Genomic DNA, 19,249 nt, shown 5'->3' on the forward strand with positions numbered 1-19,249 from the left:
TTGATCCTTACTCCCCTGTCCTCTTCTCATTTTGTGTGAAAATAAGAATCTCCTCAGGGCTCTTTGGTTAAATGTGTTTTCATTTCAGACACAGCTGACCTTCAAGGATGTGGCCATAGAATTCTCTCAGGAGGAGTGGGAATGCCTGGACCCTGCTCAGAGGGTCTTGTACAGGGACGTGATGTTGGAGACCTGCAGGAACCTGGTCTCCCTAGGTGAGGATAACTTCTCTCTAGAAGTTGGGCTCTGCCCTTGGGTATCTTTCCATTTTCTCTTGTGGGCCTCTTGGGAGGCCCTGTTTGCTTGACTGATCCGAAATCCCTATTATCTCAGACATTGGAAAGCTTCATGATGTGGCATCAGGAGTTTAATCCTACCTTTCCTTAGATGATCTCCCCATTTCATGATTTATCAGGGGTTGTTTCAGAGCTTATGTATTCATAAAGCTCAATGGAAAACTTTTAATATACCCACGTTCCTATTTTTCTACTCCTGTGCTTTTGAGTTAGGAGTTCTAGGAAGTGAGCTACATTTCTGCATTTTATACTGTTCCGTGTGCATTCAGAAGGAGGGGGAAAAGTGGATGAATTTTTGAAATATTTTTCTAGATTCATTTGTAATCTTCAGTTGAACAAAGAATTAGAGTTCTGGAAGCGTCACAGGAAATCACCTTTCTTTCTTCTTGTGTGGAGGGATTTCTGTTTCTCAGCTGAATATTTGACCCACTTTGTAGCAAGAGAAAGAGTGCTGGGCTGTTGAGAGTGATGTGAATGCCTTTGAGCATGTATCAAAGTGTGAACATAGGTCAGATCTCAGAAAGGCCGAGGGGAAACCTCACTATTAATAGTGTTTGGTTAACTCTCCCCTCATCGGAGAGTTCTGTGGGAATACACAAGATAATTTCTTATTGTGAGCCCTCAGAGGAAATTTTTCTTCTCCCCAACTTACCACGTTGTCCTTCAGCATATATAATGTGTTCTTTTACCCTCTTGTGGTACTGCAGCTCTACCAGAGACAAAGGCAAAGTATCGTGATCTACCACACTGCTGTCTTGTACCTGTGAACTAGTTGTTGCTTGACCTTGAGCAGCATGAGGTGGGATTTTTTTTTTAAGTTTGTTTCTTTTATTTATTTATTTATTTATGGCTGTGTTGGGTCCTCATCTCTGTGCGAGGGCTCTCTCCAGTTGCGGCGAGTGGGGGCCACTCTTCATTGCGGTGCGCGGGCCTCTCACCGTCGCGGCCTCTCCCATTGCGGAGCACAGGCTCCAGACGCGCAGGCTCAGTAGTTGTGGCTCACGGGCCTAGTCGCTCCGCGGCATGCGGGATCCTCCCAGACCAGGGCTCGAACCCGTGTCCCCTGCACCGGCAGGCAGACTCCCAACCACTGCGCCACCAGGGAAGCCCATGAGGTGGGATTTTTAAAGGGGTCTCCTGCCCCCTCATCTCTCCTTCAGGGCATGATTCCACTGGATGCTTAGTTCTCAGTCCACATGGATAAGAGCTGATGCCTCCAGACTAATCCCTGAACCTTTCTTGGTTCCATCCCCATTGGATGTTTTTAGAAGACCCAGACAAGATGGGAAAACACTGGGCTCTTTGATTCCATCTGGCACCTCACAACTTGCATGGAGCTGTCTCAACTCCTGTCTACTTCTTTGTTCTCCTCTTGCTACACAGTTCAGGGATGTGTGTACTAGCCCTGTTGGTTGGATCTTCTGTTATTGTTACTTAGGAAAACTGTAAGGACAGTGTACAGAGAGATCCTCTTCTAATTTTTTTATTTTGTTTTTATTTTTTATATTTTATTAATTTGGTTTTCCCAGGTCTTAGTTGCGGCAGGAGGGCTCCTTAGTTGTGGCATGCAAATTTTTAGTTGTGGCATGCATGTGGGCTCTTGTTCCCTGCATTGGGAATGCAGAGTTTTAACCACTGCGCCACCAAGGAAGTCCCAAGATCCTCTTTTTAATCCCCAGTCCCTCATGGGGGGAATATGTGCATCTTTCAGGCTTTTTGTTTGGCATCTGTAGGTAGAGTGCATGGTTCCATCTGAAGGTCCTATAATATCTGACAAACATATCTTGTATTTTTTTCACTCGTGTACTGCTCTACCTAGTCTACCTTCCTACTTTTGTATTCTCCTAAGTTTGCATGATTTTGCCTCTGAAACTTGCTTTTGAAATACATAGTCCTGGACTTCCCTGGTGGCACAAAAATAAATAAATAAATAAATAAATTCATTTTAAAAAAAGAAATACATAGTCCTAGGTTCTCAAATTTTATCTTCCCCTTTGGTAATCATAAGTTTGTTTTCTATGTCTGTGAGTCTCTTTTTATTTTGTAAATAAGTTCATTTGTACCTTTTTTTAAATAAGATTCCACATATAAGCCATATCACATGATATTTGGCTTTCTCTGTCTGGCTTACTTCACTTAGTATGATAATCTCTAGGTCCATCCATGTTGCTTCAAATGGCATTATTTCATTCTTTTTTATAGCTTAGTAATATTCCATGGCATATATATACGACATCTTGTTTATACATTCACCTGTTGATGGACAGGTTGCTTCCATGTCTTGCCTATTGTAAATAGTGCTGCTATTAACATTGCAGTGTATGTATCTTTTTGAATTAGTGTTTTTGGGTGGTTTTTTAAAATAAATTTATTTTATTTATTTATTTTGGCTGCATTGGGTCTTTGTTGCTGCCCATGGGCTTTCTCTAGTTGTGGAGAGCGAGGGCTACTCTTTGTTGAAGTGCACGGGATTTTCATTGCAGTGGCTTCTCTTATTGCGGAGCCTGGACCCTAGGTGCGCAGGCTTCAGTAGTTGTGGCATGTGGGCTCAGTAGTTGTGGCTCGCGGGCTCTAGAGTGCAGGCTAAGTGGTTGTGGCGCACAGGCTTAGTTGCTCCTCGCATGTAGGATCTTCCCGGACCAGGGCTTGAACCTGTGTCCCCTGCATTGGCAGGTGGATTCTTAGCCACCGCACCACCAGGGAAGTCCTTGTTGTTTTGATATTAAGTTGTATGAGCTGTTTGTTTGTTTTGGAGGTTAACCCTTTGTCAGTTGCATCATTTGCAAATATGTTCTCCCGTTCTGTGGGCTGTCTTTTCGTTTTGCTTATGGCTTCCTTTTCTGTGCAGAGGATTTTGAGTTTAATTAGATCCAATTTCTTTATTTTTGTTTTACTTTCCATTACTCTAGTAGATGGATCCAGAAAGATACGGCTCCGGTTAATGGTAAAGTGTTCTGCCTAGGTCTTCCACTGTTCTGTACTTTTAGAATGTTTTATACTTCTTCATAGGTACATAGTTTTATAAGAGGTATTTAGAAAAATATTTGGTTGATTAAACTGTTTTGTCAAATTCTTCACTTTCTTTTTGCTAGATTACTTTTCCAATTCAAAACTGTCATGTGCTTTGGGGTCATGGTGGAAAAATACACTTTATTCGATAGCTAATACCAGTTTGTTTAATGTGAGTGTTTTTGTCATAGGTTGTTTGAAAATAGGGTGCCCTAAAACAATTAGAATTACCTCTGATCACTTTTTCTTTAGTAAAGAATCCTATTGTTTTTTTAAAAATTTATTTATTTTTATTTTTGGCTGTGTTGGGTCTTTGTTGCTGTGCATGGACTTTCTCTACTTGTGGTGAGCGGGGGCCGCTCTTCATTGTGGTGTACAGGCTTCTCATTGTGGTGGCTTCTCTTGTTGCGGAGCATGGGCTCTAGGCATGCGGGCTCAGTAGTTGCAGCACATGGGCTCAGTAGTTGTGGCTCTCAGGCTCTAAGATGCAGGCTCAGTAGTTGTGGTGCACAGGCTCAGTTGCTCCGTGGCATATGGGATCTTCCTGGACCAGGGCTCAAACCCGTGTCCTCTGCATTGGCAGGCAGATTCTTACCACTGCACCACCAGGGAATCCCCAAGAATCCTGTTTTTTTTTTTTTGCTTTACTACAGTTTTTAAGATCATTGTAGGTAGTTTCATAACTGTCTTTGAAATAAGTACTATTTTTAGTGTAGTATCATGTATGTAACTTGAAATATTTATTTGTGAATTACAATGCGTTGGATACATATGATTCTTTGTATCTTGTAGATATTTCTCGTATACTTGTGATCAAGAAATTACATCTAAAAGCAAACACTGATAGAGAAGAAGTATTCCAAACCATAATGCTGCAAAGACATGAAAGGAATGAAATCAAACATTTTTACTTCAAGGTTGTCCAGGAAAATATTTATGACCTTGAGTCTCAGCGGAGAGCTGAGGTAAGAAATTACAAAGGCGTGACTGTAACCCATAACCAAAATCTCCCTGGTAAGAGAGAAGGACACGGTAGAAGTACCGCAGGAGTTGAGCTTATTGAAAACAGCCTTGCCTTAAGCTCTCGGGATGACCTGCATATTTTTAAAAGTGAAGAGAAAATTGATGAGTTTAATCAAGCTGACAAGACTATAAGCAGTAATGCCTCATGTTCACCACTTCAAGGAATTTCTTCTGGTGTCCAAACCAACATTTCTAATATACATGAGAGTGATTTTATGCATCCCTCATTGCTGACAAAATACCAGAAAGCACCCAGGGAAAGACCTTACAAATGTAATCTGTGTGGCAAAACCTTTCTTCAGGGATCACACCTCAGTAGACATCAGATCATCCATACCAGAGAGAAATTACATAAATGTGATATATGTGAAAAAGTCTTTAGTCGAAATTCAAACCTTATGGTTCATCAGAGAATTCATACTGGAGAGAAACCATACAAATGTAAGGAATGTGGCAAGGTCTTTAGTCGGAAATCAAACCTTGCAGTTCATGAGAGAATTCACACTGGAGAGAAACCTTACAAATGTAGTGAGTGTGGCAAGGTCTTTAATCAAAAACAAATCCTTGCAAGTCATCAGAGAATTCATACTGGAGAGAAACCTTACAAATGCAATGAGTGTGGGAAAACGTTTAGTCAGAGCTCAAAACTCAGGCGTCATCAGATAATCCATACAGCAGAGAAGTTACATAAATGTCATATATGTTGCAAGGCCTTTAGTAGAAATTCAGAGCTTGCAGTTCATCAGAGAATTCATTCTGGAGAGAAACCTTACAAATGTAATGAGTGTGGCAAGATCTTTAGTCCGAAATCAAATCTTGCAGTTCATAAGAGAATTCATACTGGAGAGAAACCTTACAAATGTAATGAGTGCAGTAAGGTCTTTCGTCAAAAAGCCACCCTTGCAAAGCATCAGAGAATTCATAATGGAGAGAAACCTTTCAAAAATAATGAGTGTTGAAAAGACCTTACTCACATCTGAACCTTCACTACACATCAGATAATAAATACAGAGGGGAAACCATATTAATGTGATATATATGGGAAGGTCCTCATTCAAAACTGACAGTTTAAATTCATGGGAGATTCATAGTGGGAGGAAACATGCACATTCATGCCTGTGGCAAAACCTCACTTACCATCAGATAAGCCATATTGGACAGTAATCGTAGAAATGTCATAAATGTCTCATAGTTTTTAGTCAAAATTTGTACCTTAAGGTGCACCAAAAAATTCATACTGGAGAGAAACCTTTCAAATATAATGAGTATGGCAAATCATTTATTGTACTTTGAAGTCTAACTTACTGTCAGGTAATCCATATTGGTGAGGGACTTTAAGCCAGGGTTTTAACAAGTGTCCACATCTTAGCTTCATTGGAAAAGTCATACTGGAGAAATATCAGGTAAATGTATTTACTTTGACCAGGGCTTTAGGCAACAAATTCATTCACCAAATAATTCATTCTGGAGATTATTACCTCACAAATGCAATGAATGGGAAAAACCTTTACTCGGGGCTCACATTTCATTAATCATGAGATAATCTATACGCAACAGGACATTACAGATGTACTGAATATGGCAAAGCTTTTTGGTTGTGCCTTAAACTGAGGGTTCACCAAATACTTCATACTTTAAAATGCAATAGGGACTTCCCTGGTAGGGCAGTGGTTAAGAATACACCTGCCAATGCAGGGGACACAGGTTTGAGCCCTGGTCCGGGAAGATCACACATGCCACAGAGTAACTAAGCCAGTGCGCCACAACTACTGAGCCTGCGCTCTAGAGCCCGCGAGCAACAACTACTGAGCCTGTGAACCACCACTACTGAAGCCCGTGTGCCTAGAGCCCTGTGCTCTGCAACAAGAGAAGTCACCACAGTGAGAAGCCCGCGCACCACAGCGAAGAATAGCCCCCGCCTGCTGCATCTAGAGCAGCTAGAGAAAGCCTGCGCACAGCAATGAAGACCCAATGCAGCCAAAAAAAAAAAAAGTAAATAAAATGCAATAAATATGGCAATGTTTCAAATTATTACTTACTTGTTGCTAGATATCAGAATATTTATCCTGGAGAGAAACCACACAGATGTAATAAAATTTAATTACTTTCCTTATGACCCTGGTTGAATCCTGTTTCTTTTACCAACACAGTTTTATCCTGTCTTGGTGCTTTACAATAAACGCTAAGAATGCACCATTAGGCTGTCAGGGTGGAAAGAAGCTATAGCAATTTCTTTTGAATATGGAATCAAACAACATATAATTTGGGGATTATATACTCATAATTTGTACTTGATTATTCCCTCCACTCTATTCCAGAATATTCAGATGGCTATAATGCAAGTCACATAGCAGTTTATTTCAAACTCTGAATTTTATTGACGTGCAAAAATTGAACAGGGTAAATTTAAAGATCTGATTGGTTGTATTGAATGATTCATGAATTGGGCAGTATCCCACCTAGAAATTAAAGAGGTCCTAAACGGTGCTGTACAAATTGGAAGGCTTTTATATGCAGTAACTTGGTGGGATAAGAATGTTATTAGTAAAAGAAAAGGTTCTTTCAGGCAAGGTTACCTTTTTTGGGGGAAAGTAGCACCAAAGTCTTAGTCTTATCCTGCAGATTACCTCACTAGTGTTCGGGAAATTCCAGAGTGATTGGTTTAAGGTGACATTCCTGCGAGGGGTGAAACTGCAATTACTTCTTGGTTTTCTGTCTTGGGGGCAAGTGACCCCACCTTGTGAATGTGTAACCTCATCCCTATTCATGAATATGTGGTGTATGAATGTATTTCTTCGTGATCTTTTTTGTGCCCAGTAAATCTAACATCGTGCACCTGGATTTATATGAAGGAAAAATAGGAATATAGAAGCACATAAAAAATATTAGAAAAATTTTAAATCATCCAGTTTCACTTTTGTCCTTGAACCGCTCAGTGAAATAATTTGAAAATAACAATGTTCCTGAGTATTCTCTTAACACTAAACAATATACAATGGGAAGATTTTTGCTTGATAGATAAACTAGAAATTTCACATACCACCACCAAAACAGTTTTTGTTGTTGCTAGTTTGCACTTGTGGCTATTCACTGGAATAGGGTGGAACTCCACGCAAAGTCTAGTTTGGTCATTTAGATTGATATTAATGTTGAAGTGTTATGAGAATGTTTGTTATGTAATTCCGCTTTCTAGGGGGACAGGGAAGAATACCAAGGTGTTCAAACAATGGTTTGACATAACGGAATGATGAATGACTTGATGTTCTAAGGTGATTACTGGGTTGGGCTTAGGGAAGGATAACCACTGATGGTTTGAGCTTCCAGTTGGTATCAAAGAAGGAAGCCCTCAGACTTGGTCTTCTTCACCACATAGGCCAAATAAGGAGAGGTTATGGTGAATCTTAATATATAGTTGTAAGTAGTCAAACATCAAAAAATGATGTGAGGGCTTCCCTGGTGCGCAGTGGTTGAGAGTCCGCCTGCCGATGCAGGGAACACGGGTTCGTGCCCCGGTCCGGGAAGATCCCACATGCCGCGGAGCGGCTGGGCCCGTGAGCCATGGCCGCTGAGCCTGCGCGTCCGGAGCCTGTGCTCCGCAACGGGAGAGGCCACAGCGGTGAGAGGCCCGTGTACCGCAAAAAAAAAAAAAAAAAAAGATGTGAGTCTCTTTAATAAAACACTGGATGTTTACTCTTGAAAGTCCTGTTTTCTTGGTTAGGAAAGACCACACTTTTCTTCACGCTACTGATTTATTTCATTTCTTGTCCTGCACCACATGTACATTCCATTGTTCAAGTTGGATTAGTTTATTTTATTTTTTGACCAGCTGCTAAAAAATGGATGTGGACAGATGAATGGATATATGTGGTACACGTATACAGTGGAATACTACTCAGCCATAAAAGAATGAAATAATGCCATTTTTGGGAACATGGGTGGAACTAGACATTATCCTACTGAGTGAAGAAAGAAAGAGAAAGATAGATACCATATGCTATCACTTATCTATGGAATCTGAAATATGACACAGGAAATTCCTCCTCAGTCCATTGGTTAGGACTTGGCACTTTCACTGCGGCGGCCTAGGTTTGATCCCTGGTCCAGGAACTAAGATCCCACAAGCCAAACAGTGCAGCAAAAAATATAAAAAATAAAAAAATAAAATGTGACTGAGACGAACGTATCTATGAAGCAGAAACAGACGTACAGGCATAGAGAATAGCCTTGTGGTTGCCAAAGGGGAGGAGAGGTAGGGGAGGGATGGGCCGGGAGTTTGGGGTTAGTAGATGCAAACTATTATATATAGAATGGATGGACAACAAGGTCCTACTGTAGATCACAGGGAACTATGTTCAATGTTCTGGGTTAAACTGTAATGGAAAAGAATATTAAAAAAATGTAGGGAGTTCCCTGGTGATCTAGTGGTTAGGATTCGGGACTTTTACTACTGTGGCCCAGGTTCAATCCCTGGTCAGGGAACTGAGATCCAACAAGCTAAGCAGCACCACCAAAAAAAAAAAAAAAGTCAATTTGGTTTTTGGAAATGCTGTAAAGATTTTATTTAGATAAGTTGTCTAAGATATCTTTATACTAGTTTACTAAAAATTAATGTCTGGAAATGCTTAGTTGATGATATCACTAAACAATTTACTAGAGAATCAATTATCCAAAGACTTAAAATTTGTATTTCAAATTACAGTATTAAGCAGTATGTTCCATCATTAATTTTCTAGTATAGTAAAATGTTTTTTATACACTTTTTGTTTTTGCATGATTATTTCCTCCCTTGCATATTTCCCTTGTTTTGCAACAAGGGGTGTATAAATCAGTGAGTTGTTTTGGGACTTTTGTGATGTGATAATGCATATAAGCAATGACACAAAATAGGTGTACTGTAAACGTGATGAAAGAGTTATTTCGGGGCTTTAGTTCAATGAAAGAACTGAAATGGCAAAATGGTGCCAGGAAATCTTTCTCTGGGAGTTGGCTATGGTCAGGTGCTTGAAAAGCAAGTGTGTGGAGGTAAAGAAGCATGCAGTGAAGAGAATGAAAATATCATGATACATAAGAAGGAAAGATGGCAAGAATCCAAGTATAGTCTGTGGCAAGGAGATAATTCCCATTGCCCAACTCCTGGAAGTCATTCTGTCCTTTCTCATTGCCAGAGGATCTTCCAGTGAAAAGATTTGTTCTGTTTAGCATGCCAACTGACACCTGATATCCTCCCTTATAGAACAGAAGCTATCTGAAAGCAGGGTATTGATTTTATCTCCTGCTGGATCGTCAGTGAGGGAATCATTCACGGCTGACAGGATGAGTGAATCCACGTTGCCAGTGTAAACAAGGGTGCTGGAATGCACAGGCTCATTGACCAGTAGGTTTAATGGTCATGGAAGTATTTGTGGCACTGGATTCCTTACTCCTGTGACATTACAACCTAACATTCTGAACATTTGACATAAATTCTCATGCTATATTTTGTTAACGCGGTGTGAATTCTAGGCAACATGTGCTCAACAGCTGTTAACTCACTTAAGTGATGTTTTCATAAAGTCTTTTTAAGCCACAAAATTTTTTATTATTATTTATTTATTTATTTAAAATGTTTGCTTTGGCTTCCCTGGTGGCGCAGTGGTTGAGAGTCCGCCTGCCGATGCAGGGGACACGGGTTTGTGCCTCGGTCCGGGAGGATCCCATATGCCGCCGAGTGGCTGGGCCTGTGAGCCATGGCCGCTGAGCCTGCGCGTACGGAGCCTGTGCTCTGCAACAGGAGAGGCCACAACAGTGAGAGGCCCGCGTACTGCAAAAAAAATTTTTTTTGCTGCGTTGGGTCTTCGTTGCTGTGCACAGGCTTTCTCTAGTTACGGTGAGCGCGGGTTGCTCTTCATTGTGGTTCACGGGCTGCTCATTGTGGTGGCTTCTCATTGAAGAGCACGGGCTCTAGGCGCGCAGGCTCAGTAGTTGCAGCACGGGGGCTTAGTAGTTGTGGCTTGCAGGCTGTAGAGCTCAGGCTCAGTAGTTGTGGCGCACGGGCTTAGTTGCTCCGCCGCATGTGGTATCTTCCTGGACTCGAACCCGTGTCCCCTGCATTGTCAGGCGGATCCTTAACCACTGCAACACCAGAGAAGTCCTAAGCCACAAAATTTTGAATTCAAGATTCTTTCTGAAAGGCTTCATTCTATACCCATCAGAAAATAATAATACTATTTATCAGGAACACCTGATACTCATCAGGAACACCTGGAGAATGGTGACTGAAAGAAGTTGGAGGTTTATCATTCTCACATAAGAAGTCCAGAAGGCCAAGTTTGTGATGTGATGGGTCCTTTGCCCCTTCTATCTCCATGAGCACTTAGTCTTTACTTTGCTTGTAGCAGCATGGCTGCTGGATGACTAAGAAGGGTGACGATTGAGAGCAAAACCCTTTTCATTTTTAGATTTTGTCTCGTTTTCAGCGAAACGTTAGTCTCACATGTTTTTCTAAATATTACCTACTTTTTAAGTGGCCATCATAGTTTTAATAAGAAATGTGAATTTTTGAATTTCATATTTCCACCTAAAGAACAGAGAAAAGTAAAGGGAAAAGATGTTAGGGACAGAGTATGTGAGTGGAGTTTGTTCTTTATCCTGAGGATGAGATGATAGATGCTTACTAAACTTATTTTGGTAATTATTTCAATCTATGTAAGTCAGAACATCATGCTGTACAACTTAAACTCACACAGTGATGTAAGTCAAATACGTATCAAAACTGGGGGAGGGGGGAGCGGAATGTGATTTTAAGTAAAGGCAAAACACTTTAGCAAAAAGAACAAGGCAATTTATAACAATTTAAAAAAAATGTATTGCATTTTTAAAAGCAATGATTAGTGACAGAAATTATCATATGCCTTAGTCCTCCATCCTCAGATGCTAGGTTTTCTCTCTGAGTGTCTGGAACCAAGAGAGTGTTGAGTTTATAGTCCTGGCTGAATGAAGAATAGGAAGGAAAATCTCTTCTGTAAGGTGTCACTGTGAAATAGCCCATTCTACACTGGGAGTGTTTTTTCATTTCTCATTCTAGTGTGTAATACAGAGGCAAGTCCAGCTCTTGTTTCCTTAAACTGCTTAAATTAGTTCTAATTGCAGGAAATTTTCCGGGGTCCAACCACTGTCCCACAGCAACCCATTGGAGACCCACGTTTCCAACCACTGAATTGCTTGAGCCTCACGAACACGACATGCGATCAACCTGCTGGCAAAAACAGGTTTTTATTGAAACCGTTTTCAGCTTGTTAGGAGGAAACATATTAGCTTCCCACCTAAGTAGCCTACACAACGTAAGATTTTACTCCAAGTTACGGAGAAGCACCAACTGCTCCCCGACCCCTGGTGCTCCATTCACAAAACTGGTTCCCTCCTCGCCCCACCCCTCGCCGCTAGCGCTCCGCTCAGGCCCCGCCCCCGGAAGCCCTTCTTCTAACTCAGCTCAGTTTCTTACGGAACCGGAAGTGGGGAGCTCGGAGTGAAGGTCGAGCTGCAGGGGGTAAGTGTCTCCTTTGAAGTGTAAATTTGTGCTACCCGGCTCCCTTTACTCAAACCTCAGGGTGTTACGAGTGACTGTGGACCTGAAATCCCAGCACCCGGCCCTCCTACCCCTGTAAATCCAGACGTTGCCGTTACGGGTCGGGTATCTTCATTTGGGTTTGAATTCGCTCCGCGGCTGGTCCCTGCCCTTGGCTTTTCTGCCTTCGGTCCACGTAGACACCGCCTTTCACTACATTTTCCTGCTTAAAACGCTTTAGTAGCTCCGCCCCCGCCCCCCCCCGCCCCACCATGTAACGTCCCCTTCCGCGAGGTGGACTCGCGCCCCGCAGCCTCGCCCTCTCGGCCCCTGGAGGGCAGCACCGGCCGCCCGCTCCCGGACAGGCCGCGTCCCCTCCCCGGTCCTGGGATTCTGCAGAACCGGCCCCTCTCCGGAACCCCCTCCTTCCCCGCCCCTCTGTCCTCGCGTCAACTCAGGCCGGTCCTTTTGCTTCCCCGGCCTCCCCTTGGTAGTCAGCCCTTCCTCTTCCCCGGCGTAGGGGGCGGGGAGTGACCTGGGCCAGGCGTGTGACACCCAGTGTTCTTCCGTCCCAAGTCCATCTCGCTGGAAAATTTGCTCTTTCGATACGCGGGCATCTTATTCAGTCACCATCTCTGTAAATACGTGGGCGAGGGGGATCAGGAGAAGCAAAGACAGAGACGGACAGAAATAAAAAACTGAGAACGAGAAAAGAATGAGGGAGAATCGATGGGAATACAGGGGGTGGCTGAGGACTTGTAAAAAGACAGGGAAATGAAAGCGATTAAGCACTGAAATAGGTGAATAAAATAAAGAAGTAAATTTTTTAAAAGTCGGATCTGCAGGGATGGGAGAGCAACATAGAGGGGCCCTGGGTCAGCGGCGGGACGGGGGTAACAAAGGAGAGGCACTTCACACAGAGTGGGCGAGAGGATGAAAGGGTTGGAAACTTGGGCTACAGAGCAACGTGGTGCTGGGAGAGAAAGAGGACAAAGTGTGACTAGAAGAGAAGAGGAAGAGAGAGAGAGAGAGAGCAGGAAGGAAGCGCAGCCATCTGAGGTGCCAGATAGGGAGGAGGAAGGGAGTGTAACGGGGACAGAAGGAGTGTAACCCGAAGGGCAGAGAGGGAGCAGGTGGGGGAAGAAAGGCAGAAATACATAGAGATTTAGGGCAATCAGAAGGGTTGGGGAGAAAGAGCATCAAGAGGGGGAACAGGTTGCAGAGTGGGGCAGGACAGGTGTGAGGGAGGAAATAGGAGGGCAGGAACAGCGGGAGAGCGGAGGGAAACAAGACAGAGACAATAAAATAGGGAGACATAAACCTCATGAAATGGAAACACATTGTAGTGCAGGTAGGTGGTGGGAGCTGGATACAGATGGATGGTGAGTTGTTTGGATGTGGATGATTAAGTTGTGATACATGATTTGTTATTTTAAAATGTAATTAATTTTTCTTTAACTGTACAGATGAGGATGAGAATTGCAGAACTCCTTGTCATGTGCATTTTGTAATTATTTGTATCAGAAGATAACTTCCATTTGCAAACCCTGTTTAGCCAGGGGGCAGTGATTTGCTCCACTAAGCTGTGAGTCACCCGCTTCCCTTTTCCTGACATGGGGCAGAGGGGTAGGGAGAGGACACGTGGGGCAAGAAATGGTTGAATCTGTCACTACATGGTACCTTTTATTTTTTGTATATTTTTAAAACATTTTTTATTTCTTTAATGTTGTATCTAATTTATTTTTGGCTCTGTTGGGTCTTCGCTGCTGTGCGCAGGCTTTCTCTAGTTGTAGGGAGTGGGGGCTACTCTTCGTTGCGGTGTGCGGGCTTCTCATTGCGGTGGCTTCTCTTGTTGTGGAGCACAGGCTCTAGGCGCATGGGCTTCAGTAGTTGTGGCTCGCAGGCTCGATAGTTGTGGCTCGCGGGTTCTAGAGCTCAGGCTCAGTAGTTGTGGCGCACGAGCTTAGTTGCTCCACAGCATGTGGCATCTTCCTGGACCAGGGCTTCAACCTGTGTCCCCTGCATTGGCAGGCAGATTCTTAAGCACTGTGCCACCAGGGAAACCCCTACATAGTACCTTTTAAAAGGAATATTAAAAGTGTTCATTTTTTGTGATGGGTTTTCTTTTCTTTTTCATCTCTTTACATATAATTCTTTTTGTAGCTTGGAATAAATTTTCATTCAGTTTCTACTTCCCTATAAATAATCATTAATTTCTGTAACAAGCTTTGGTGGTCTTCTATAATCAAGTCAAGTCATTCTTTTCTAAACATGATATATTGTCAAATTTTTAAAACTCTGACACCACAATTATTAGATGAAAAACCTCACAAATTGTTTCTTTTTAAAATGTGTTTCAGATTTCTTGGAGGCCTGCCTGCTCTCTCCTCTTTATCTTTTGTACTGGAAAAGCTCTTTGGTACGTAACAAATAACTTTAGACTGTTTTGGTGGACACTTGGTAAAGTTGTTAATGATCTTTTATATTAACAGTTAAATCCTAGTTTTACCAGTTCATCTAATATTTTGTTTTCTTCTTTTCTTGTGTTCTGCTAAGAGGAAGAGGAGGAAGGGGAAAGCAGAGGGGTCAGGAATGGCTCTTTCTCAGGTAAAATCATATTTTCAGTTGATTCACAGTCTGTCCTTGTGAAATGCCCTTCTCTGGACTAGTTCATCTTCCCTGACTCTGAAGTATCCTGCCTGACAGTTGTACATCACAGTCACCTGGGTCCTTCCCTCAGTCCCTGTCGTCTCCACTCAGATTTCACACCCATGGATTGGAGATGGGGTGTCAGTGCTTCTGGGCCTCAGGGATTGTTGAGAGGCCCCATCTGGATGCACTGTCTGCTCTGTGTCAACCAGGATAAAGAAGCTGCCTATGCAAGTCAGGTATTAATATGCACAATACCTGGTAAAATCTGGAAAACAGAACAATAAGGGGGAATTTTTTTTTAATGGCTAAGAAATTTATTTAACCAAACAATGAAAAACCAATAAAGGGATCAAAGTCAAGAGTGGTCTGATCACAAGGACACTTTCCCGTTTTAGTATATGTGCTGCCGAAGCGAGCACAACAAGGACGCTTTGAGGAAGGAAGATTATAGGCTGGCCAATCTCACCCCTAAATATAAATGCAAAAATCTTAAACGTAGCATTAGCACACTATGTCATGGGCCTCAATTATTTGTCTCCCTATCCTATGGGAGAATTATACTTCTAATTCTCTATGGGCATCAGGCATGGTCAAAGGACTTGCTTAAACCAATAAAATGTGAGCAAAAGTGACCCACGCCCTTTTCAAGCCGAAGCTTTAGGAACCATTGTGTGGTTGTACCATGGATCCTTCTGTGATATGAGTAGGGTGTCCTAGATAAGGACTGCTCTACCCTTTTGGGTTCCAGAATGAAGAAAATGTGAATATTGCAGCCAGAATTTAACCTGAGCACAAAATAAACCCTGTTGCTCCAAAAAAAAAAAAAAAAAAAAAAAAAGAGTGGTCTGATCAGATTTGCGTTTTAGGACATTATATTGGCAGCAGAGTTACCTGATTTCACTTATCTAATTGCCTGAGACAATAGACATCATTTAGATAGGGATATGTTGAAAAGCTGATCTCTGGTGGCCTCGGCCTACAGGCTTGAAGCAGGATCTCAGCTCCTAGCTCGAGGTTGAAGTCAGGTCGAGGCAGTGAGAGTGCTGAATCCTAGCCCCTAGACCACGAGGGCCAGTGGCCATTGACAAGGCCCCTGGCCCAAATTCGTCCATAGAAACGAATTGCGACAGACGGAAAGTAGTGAAGCAAGTAAAGTGTTTATTAGGAGGCAAAAGATTACGTCTGAATAGACACACACGGGCAGGCTCAGAGAGAGAGTCGTGCCTTTGTGGTAGTTTGAATTGCTTATGTAGGGCATTTCTTCTGGGTTTCCTCTGGACAGTCATCTTGCTTTGCCTGGCTCCGAGTCTGTATTTGGTTTATCCCAGGGTCCTCCCCTGTGTGTGCACGAGTCTCTTAGCCAAGGTGGATTCTAGTGAAGAGGGATTAAGGGGAAATTTGTTCTGACTTACTCAAAGACAGTTGAAGCTAAAGGAGCAAGTCACTGACTTAATCTTAATGACTGGGAATGGGATGGAAAGTTCAGAACCTTACATCAGTGACAGAGGGTGTTTTCTTCCATCCTTGAATTTAAACCATGAAATCAACCTAAATCTCTGACAGTTGGACATTCTTTAAATCACTTTCATCACCTCCATTCCTCAGAGGCTGACTTTTTTTTACCTGTGGATTGTATCCTTTGAGACAGAAGTTTTTACCTTTAACATAGGTAAGGTTCCAGCTTCATTCTTTTGCTAGTAGGTATGTATTTTCTCAGCACCATTTCTTATTGAGACTATCCTACCTTTTATGTAGTCTCGGCACCCTTGTCTATGCATTTTACATATATTCCAAGGATTATTTGAGTTTTCTAATCTGTTCCATTGGTTTATGTATCTGTGTTTATGCCAGTACCACATCATGTTGATTGCTTTGTAATATGTTTTAAAATCTAAACATGACTGCTTTCCTCTTCTTTTTCCAGAGTATTTTGGCTGTTTGCTGACTCTCGACATTCCCTATGAATTTTAGCATGATTTCTTTCTGTTACTGCAAACATTGCCTTTGACATTTTATATAGGGATTCCGTTGAATCTGTAGAACACTTTAGGGTAATTTGGTCATTTTTGTTCTTTTTTTTTTTGCGGTACGCAGGCCTCTCACTGCTGTGGCCTCTCCCGTTGCGGAGCACAGGCTCCAGACGCGCAGGCCCAGCGGCCATGGCTCACGGGCCCAGCCGCTCCGCGGCATGTGGGATCCTCCCGGACCGGGGCACGAACCCGTGTCCCCTGCATCGGCAGGTGGACTCTCAACCACTGCGCCACCAGGGAAGCCCCAATTTGTTCTTTTTTTTTTGGCTGCTTCACAGGGCTTGCAGGATCTTAGTTCCCCAACCAGTGATTGAACCTGTGTCCCCCTGCAGTGGAAGCTCAGAGTCCTAACCACTGGACTGCCAGGGAATTCCCTAATTTGGTCATTTTAAAGCTATGAAGTTCCCAATCCATGAGTACAGGGTGTTTCTATGTATCCCTATGCACTTTTTTTTAGAACGTTTAGTACTTTTCAGTGTACAAGTCTTGCACCTACTTGGCTGATCTTTTCCTAAGGATTCTATAGGATTGTTCTCTGATTTTCTGTTGACATTGCTCATTGTATATGCAGCTGATTTTCATGTGCTGATTTTTTATGCTGCAACTCTTTTAAAGTTGTTTTTTGAGGTAGTACTTTTCTCTTGGAATCTTTTTGCTTTTGATATAGAAAACCTTGTCACCTACCAAAAAAGATAATTTTACCTCTTTTTCAGTTTGGATAACTTCGAATTGTTTTTCGTTTTCCAATAACTCTAGCTAACTTGTTCAGTAGTTTCTTGAACAGTAGTGCAGAGTGTGCATCTTTCTCCTTTGTTGTTGTAAGGATTTAGCAGCGTGGACTTCCCGTTTAGTGCATCTTTGACTGCCTGTTATAGATTTTGGCATGTTGTTTTTATTTTCATTCAGATATTTAAAAAATTTCCTTGTGATTTCTTCTTTGACCCATTGCTTCTTTAAGAATGAACTGTTTAATTTCCACTTTTGGAGCATTTTCCTGTTTTCATTCTGATCTTTATTTCTGGTATCATTTCACTGTGGTTAAAGAAGATACTTTTTATGATCTGAATCTTCATACATTTGTTAAGAGTTGTTTTATTGTCTAGCATGTGGTCTGTCATGGAGAATGTTTCACACGTGCTTGAGAAGGATGTGTTTGCTGCTGCTGTTGGGTGGACTGTTCTGTACATGTGTGTTAGGTACAATTGTTCTACAGTGTTTTTCAAGTGCTCGGTTTCCTTATTGATCTTTTGGTTTCCATGCATTGGTAAAACTCAGGTATTGAAATCTGATACGAATATTGTGCTGTTATCTATTTCCATTTTTATTTCTGTTAAGAGCTTCTTCAATTTGGGGGGAGCTCTGATGTTAGCTGTATACATACTTGTAATCATTATAGCTTCTTGGTAAATTGACCGTTTTCTCATTTCATAATGTATTTTGTCTCTTGTGTAGTGTATTTTTGTCTCTAGTTTTTTCCTTAGTTTATTTTGTCTGATATTGTGCAATCACCCCTGCTCCCTTTAGGACTGAATATCTTTTTCCATCCTTTCACTTTTCGCCTTTCCATGTCCTTAGAATTGTGAATGTTCACAGTTGCAGCTCTGACACACTCTCTGTGTGTCTCTTGCTCTCTGTTTTCCTCCTGTTACTTGCGCTAGTGGTCCCTGCTCAGGCACACTGTACAGTAGTGAAAGGCAGGAGCCCTGGCCAGCCTGCTTCACTCCACTGTAACTTCAGCGGGAATTAATTAAATGTTTCCTTCTGATCATGATGTTTGGTGGAATATTCTTGCTTAATAACAATATTTTTTTTCCATTTTTTTATCATGATTTTTTTTCTTTTTTTGCGGTACGCGGGCCTCTCACTGTTGTGGCCTCTCCCGTCGCGGAGCACAGGCACCCGATGCGCAGGCTCAGTGGCCATGGCTCACGGGCCCAGCCGCTCCGCAGCATGTGGGATCTTCCTGGACCGGGACACGAACCCATGTCCCCTGCATTGGCAGGCGGACTCTCAACCACTGCGCCACCAGGGAAGCCCTGTCATGATTTTTAATTGTCCAATAAGTTTTTAATTTTACTATCATGATAATTTTATTATTAATCTGTGCAAATAATGTATAATAGTAATAACTTTTCCAGTTTTGAGTCAAAGTTTTATTAGTGGAAAAAAAAGAAACTCTCTTGCCTTTGTTAATACCTATCTAAGGCTAAATGGACAAAATCATATTTTTTAATATAGCTATTATATTGAGGTTGGAATTAAAGTATTCTGCTATTTTTTCATGTCTCTACTGTTATTTTTTAGTAGCCCGTTATGGAATTATGTGGACAAATGCAGTTGAGTACGATCAATAACATTTTCATTGTCTGGAAGATCCTGAAATGCACATGAATAAAAATGATGGTGAAAAAATTGTCTGAAAATTTGTTTGGAGAACACTCTTTTCATTTCACTTGATATAGTGTTGACATGTGTGTGCATACATTAATGGATGTACAATTCCATGCTTTAGATAAAAGTCATCATGATTTTGAAACTATGTATTTTACCTTTTTGCAGTAGAAATTATATTTTTAATATATTCCATGGCCTCGAATATTTTTTATACTATTAATGGTTTAAATAGTAATACAGTTACTAATATTTTGTGTGCATATGTGCGTGCACACATGTGTAATGGCCTTTTAGGCCGTTCC

At 41.9% G+C, this 19,249-nt stretch overlaps 1 protein-coding gene across 2 annotated transcripts in view; it reads left to right on the top strand.

Annotated features, from left to right (window-relative positions):
• LOC308605928 (zinc finger protein 836-like) overlaps positions 1-19,249 on the top strand; it is a 37,418-nt gene that overhangs the window by 6,103 nt on the left and 12,066 nt on the right. Inside the window, exons 1-5 of one of the 2 annotated variants that reach the window (XM_081216301.1) lie at positions 136-215; positions 9,562-9,702; positions 11,457-11,853; positions 14,232-14,290; positions 14,430-14,478. In XM_081216301.1, the coding sequence (XP_081072427.1) occupies positions 14,464-14,478 (15 nt within the window). In that variant the 5' untranslated portion in view covers positions 136-215; positions 9,562-9,702; positions 11,457-11,853; positions 14,232-14,290; positions 14,430-14,463. Of the gene's footprint in view, positions 1-88; positions 216-4,097; positions 6,843-9,561; positions 9,703-11,456; positions 11,854-14,231; positions 14,291-14,429; positions 14,479-19,249 lie in introns of those variants that run through there. The other variant, XM_081216302.1, reaches the window with a different exon arrangement.

The sequence above is a fragment of the Mesoplodon bidens genome (genome assembly GCF_964165515.1).
Source record: "Mesoplodon bidens genome assembly, chromosome: 18".
Classification (NCBI taxonomy): Eukaryota; Metazoa; Chordata; class Mammalia; order Artiodactyla; family Ziphiidae; genus Mesoplodon; species Mesoplodon bidens.